Genomic DNA, 5,481 nt, shown 5'->3' on the forward strand with positions numbered 1-5,481 from the left:
ATATGACCACTTATCGTCGCTCGAACTCCAGGTTTGCGTACCTTTAATTACTGTCTCCAGGTAGTGTCTCTGAACCTGTTCCTTGTCTACTGTTCACCTCTCCATGTCTATGCTCTGTTGGCATATCCTCACGACGGTCCTGGGCGCCGTATAATTGCTCATAATCGCTCGTGTACTTATGAGCAATATTGCGTGTACTTGTGCTAGCACGGGACGGAAATCCGAATATATGTGCTTATTCGCCGAAGCACACAGAAATAAAACATTGTATGCTAAACAGGTGTTTCCCATCGTACAGCTGTATTTGGCATGATGATTCGCACAAGGGATGTATCTATTGAGATTCTTAAAGAAACTGGCTATCTAATAAAGCGTATCATTCGATCATGATTCCCAGGTAGGCAATCACAGTATAGACGCACAAACGTATATATACGTTTGCCTGTCTGTACTCAGTGATTTTCGGATGCATGTAAACGCAAACGCAAGTGCATCTGAGCAACGTTTATATTTGAATTTCCATACGTTTGCCCAGCTCTCCTATTACTGGTCCATGCGCGTAGTTTCGGAATCGACGACAGTGCAGTATGTAGTATATACAAAGCTCGTACTCTTTTAACAACCGTACCCACACCCACAAATATCCCCACTACAGACACACATTCGCTCATCAGCTAATAGTACTAAACAAACCCGATCCTTGCGAGAACCGCGTTTACACTTTAAACTAATAATTTATTGCCTGGCCGGCGTGTGTCACAGCACAGCATCCACGACCAGTTTCTTCCCCACCCCACTCTGCACCTTGCTGTCCTTCCTCGCACTCTCTCGCATCAGCCTCCACCTCTCACGTTCTAATTCTTTCTGTTCTTCTAACCTTGTCTGCGCCTCTACTTCGCGTCGGACATCTTCCCTCTCCTCCCATTCCAGGTCAAACGGCACGTCGCCTTCGCTTAGCTCGCTTGCACGCCCGTCGCCAAACCCTCCATTCACGTAGTATCCTTCAAACGTACCCGCCCGAAGCTGCTCCATATTCCGCCGCCCCTTCTCCCGCCACACAACCTTCTCCTCCTCTTCGGAATACCACACACCTCCATACTCCTGGGACTCGTCAGTAAAAACCTCCGCATCACTTCCAGGCTCATTATCGACACTTTCAACAACCGCTTGTTCCTCAGCACTATCCCCCGTCCCCCCTTCATCCCCCTCTGTAACGTCTTCGTCCACTTCCCTAACGCGTTCCCTGCCCCATGCAAAGGCCTCGTATTCCATGTTCATGCCTCTCCTTTCGTCTGAGTTCAGTACTTCTGGGTCGTACAGCGCATTCTCTGCGTTCAACCGTTCAATGAGTGTCAGCGCACGTATCATGGCTTCCGCTCTGTTTCGCATCGCCGCCTCATAGTCCTTTGCGCTGTCCGTGATGTCTTCCGCACTTTGCCCGAGTTGTCCGATTGATGGGACCGATAGTCCTTTTGGCATGGCCACAGGTGCATGCCTTGGGTTCAGGTTTCGCATTATCTCAGCATCTATAGCGTCCTCGTCCAACAACATATCGGGCCTGAATGCACCATTATGGTCCACACCTCGCTCTGGAATGTCTCTTTGGTTCTTGGCTGATACAGTTGGCGGTTGTATATTATTCGTGCGCTTGGTGGCGGATCGAGCCACCTTTCTCCTTCTACGCTCGTCGGCCGGTAGTTCACCTGCAAAACATAGGGCATGTACAGTAACAAAGAGAGATTTGAATGTGGATTCGGATATTGTGTTTCCGGATATCGTGTTACAGGGAACTCGATCTTTAAGGCTTATATATATGTTTAGAAAGGTTGAAGAAGTACCGTACATCATGAAGGGTCTAATAAGGTTTGTCATTCGTCACACACACACACGATATAAAAGCAGGCAAACGAGATTACCCCAACCACGTACTAGCACCTATACAGAGATGCACATCAAGTGCTACAACTGCATCCATCGCATAATTGCACACCACCTACCTACCATCAAGGTCCTCATCATCCCCATCCGGGATTTCAACCTCGTTTTCATTCTTCATCTCAAATACAATACCATTGTCGTCGTCGTCGATGTTTATCTTATTCCCATTCTCCGCCCCGATTTCTTCGATCCCTTCATCGCCCTCATCTGCCGCCTCCGCGTCCCCATTGGCCCCAGCTTTCGCATCGAAAGCAAAATCGGCTTTAACATTGGCATCGGAATCGATATCGGGATCAGTTTTGGGTTTGATATTTTGATCGGCATTGGGATTTGTCTTCTCAAAATCCTTCACCGCCTTGTCCACAGCGTCCTCCATCACGTCTTGCTGTTGCGCCGCCAGTGCTTGCAACTGCCTGATAGCCTCGGCAGCCTTTACGTTGTCCCCATGCCCTAATTTGGCAGCCCCTTCTCCATTACCGATTTCCTCCCCAAATTCATCCCCAGGCGCAATTTCGATGTCATCTTCATCTTCCTCTTCAGGAATATCCTCGATCTCTTCAGGAATATCCTCGATCTCTTCCTCATCGACTTCCTCGATATCTAAATCCACACCCTTGGCATTCCCAATAAGATTTTTATACAAAACTCCGTTCGCAATAGCCTCCTTAAGCGCGTCATCGTCCAGTGCTTCTCCATCGGCTTCCTCGATATCTTCTTCATCATCTCCAGCATTCGCAACCATATTTTTTTCCTCGATATCTTCATCATCATCCCCGGCATTCGCAACCATATTGTCTTCCTCATTATCTTCTTCATCATCTCCGGCATTCTCAGCCTCCGCGTCTCCGGCCAAGCCACCCATCTCATGCCCCTCCTGATCCCTCGCCTCTTCAATATCCTCCTCGTCCTCTCCTTGTGGTACTACGTCACGTGGGTTGTTGTCTCCTTGGCCTTCTTGGCCTTGCCTCTGGTTTCCCTCCAAATCAACGTCAACCCCTACCGCATCCTGTGCTCGCTCTTGCTCTCTCTGTTCTTCTAACAGATCGCGCGCATTCTCATTGGCCACTCTCTTTTCATTTTCCGCGTTCTCATTCGCGACCGCATCGTTTCCTGCATTCTGATTGGCTCCCACATTCTCAATCACCTCATTCTGGGCCACTTGTTCATTGCGCAGTTCTTTCATCAGTTCATCATCTGATGCGAAGGAAACCCAATGTGTGTGTTTCTATTCAAGTATTGGTATGAATGCGCATGAATGTTCTACTTGAGTGAATCCCACCGGGTGGTCTAACGGAATGATAGCCGCATGTTGCGAGTGCAATGAGTATGACCTTACACGTGATTGAAACGAGCAGTTGTGCACATGTGTTCTGCTTGAGTGAATCCCAGCCTACCTTCATATTAATTAAAGCAGAGATAGAGCCGAGATGGAATCAGAGCTCAGGGGTGTTCTAATTGAGTGCAATCCACACGTGCTTTCGTTTTATGCAAAAGGTGACGCAGGTCAGAGGGACTATTGCGTGCTGTATAATAGAGAGCGTTCGATGTCTTCTACAACCATATCTTATGATTGTACACCCTATGTGATAGGCTGGAGATATACACAGGAATATATATATATATATATATGGTGCTCGTACATATATATATATATATATATACTCGTACTTACTTATAGATACTTGTACATACATATATATACTTGTACATACATATAGGTCGACTACACATATATGTATATCAACTGCACACAAATGTATTTGCACACGAGTCATCCGCCTGTCCTACCTTCTTCTTGCTGCTTACTGTCGTGTTCCGCATTCTCTTCGTCGCCGAGGGCATTGGCTACTGCCGGAACTATTGCAGCGAATATGAAAGGTAACAATATAAACAGCTTTGTTTATAGCCTAGTATACTTTGTGAGAGCTCACTAAGGATGAGGGCTGTAGGTATGCAGTACACAGTTATATCTCAGGTTTTACTAAATCTCAGGTTTTACTAGGTAGAGTGCGTCCCACTCAAGCCACAGTCTAATGTATAATGAAACAATACGTTTTCCTTGCCCACCCCCTCCGCGGTTGTATGTTGGGACGACCACATGGTGTACACATATAAAGTCGTATACGACAACATCACACACGATTGGCCCGTCTTTTGACTTGCTAGAACCAGAAACGGGAGAGGCTGAGCAGGAGGCGAACGCCCGGGCAATGAAGTGTGCCCACGAGTCGATTTCACGGCCAATTTATGAGAGTTCGGTACGTGGGTGGCATTGTAACTACAACGGGAAGGATGTTGTCATATTTAAACTATGGAGACATACGCTACCATATAACTGCCCGTACAACGGCACAGGAATGAAATAGAAAGAGCTGTTATACCCGGATATGGTGATATGGTGATATATATATATATATACATATATATTTATATGTATATATATATATATACATTTATATCTATATATATATATATTAGACCTAAAATCTATGGTGTAAGCATGCAATCTATCATGCTACCATGTAAGCATATAGCGGCATCAGATTGAATCGTGTGTACCCACAATACGATGTACATATAAGCAGAACGACAGACTGGACACAACATTTCATTCCATAGTAAACAGCTTCCAACTTGGCAAAGGTTTCTTAAACAGGCGGGCTACCCAGCTAACCAGTGATAAGGGATGGCGGGGGTAAAAAGAACCTAACCCCTAAACCTGTCATCGATACTACCTACACAAAACCAGAACAATGTATACACCAAAACAACAAACAATCCAAGATGTTTACACCCACACACATCACATTGTCTCATGACACAGAACATAGCCCTTCATACACACTCGCCAGCAACATACAAACACCACACATATCACATACCCCCCAAATCGGGCACGGCTTCTTTCGCAGGTGGCTTGCCCCGATATCCGTTGCGGAGGGGATGGTCTGCGGGCAGCACATCGTTGACACACACGTTGGTGGGTCTGTACGGCAGCCAGTGCTGTCGGTAACGGTTCCCTTTCTGCCACTAGATGTGGATGTGGAGGAGAGTATGCGAATATTAGTATGTGGATAGCTACGTGAGACGTCAGGTAGGTAGGCGTCACGCACACACATGCGTGATGGCGTTGGTATTGCAGTCAGCACGGTTGGTCCTGGTATTCTTTGTACCAGAATACACACAAACACGTACACGGAGACGCAACGCTTTTTCCACACACTTACAGGCTTGCTCTTGCCGCTCCAATGCAGCACTCCGGCCGTGATGATGATGTTCTGACTGATTTTGGCCCACCCGAGCCCATCCACATTCCATTTCTTGTCCATTTTGCCCGTGTGGCCCATAGCTGAGATTTAGTGGTGAGGATGCAGAAGTATATAAACAATAAACAATAAACAATAAACAAAAACCAATAAGATATAAACATATATATATATATATATATACGTATACGTATACATAACCTTTAGGTTCTCTCGTACTAAATTGTTCCTATTCAAATACACACACACACACACACACACACACACACACACACAC

General features: G+C 46.2%; 1 protein-coding gene across 1 annotated transcript in view; it reads right to left on the reverse strand.

Moving 5' to 3' along the window:
* Positions 1–756: 756 nt before the first annotated feature.
* The window catches only part of SARC_12013 (hypothetical protein), a gene marked incomplete at both ends in the record, with an annotated part of 8,117 nt that continues 3,392 nt past the window's right edge, over positions 757–5,481 (reverse strand). The window contains 5 exons of the mRNA XM_014293889.1: positions 757–1,703; positions 2,002–3,132; positions 3,727–3,795; positions 4,821–4,968; positions 5,166–5,287. Of these exons, the coding sequence (XP_014149364.1) occupies positions 757–1,703; positions 2,002–3,132; positions 3,727–3,795; positions 4,821–4,968; positions 5,166–5,287 (2,417 nt within the window). The remainder of the gene's footprint in view (positions 1,704–2,001; positions 3,133–3,726; positions 3,796–4,820; positions 4,969–5,165; positions 5,288–5,481) is intronic.

This window comes from Sphaeroforma arctica (genome assembly GCF_001186125.1).
Source record: "Sphaeroforma arctica JP610 unplaced genomic scaffold supercont1.2014, whole genome shotgun sequence".
Lineage (NCBI taxonomy): Eukaryota > Ichthyosporea > Ichthyophonida > Sphaeroforma > Sphaeroforma arctica.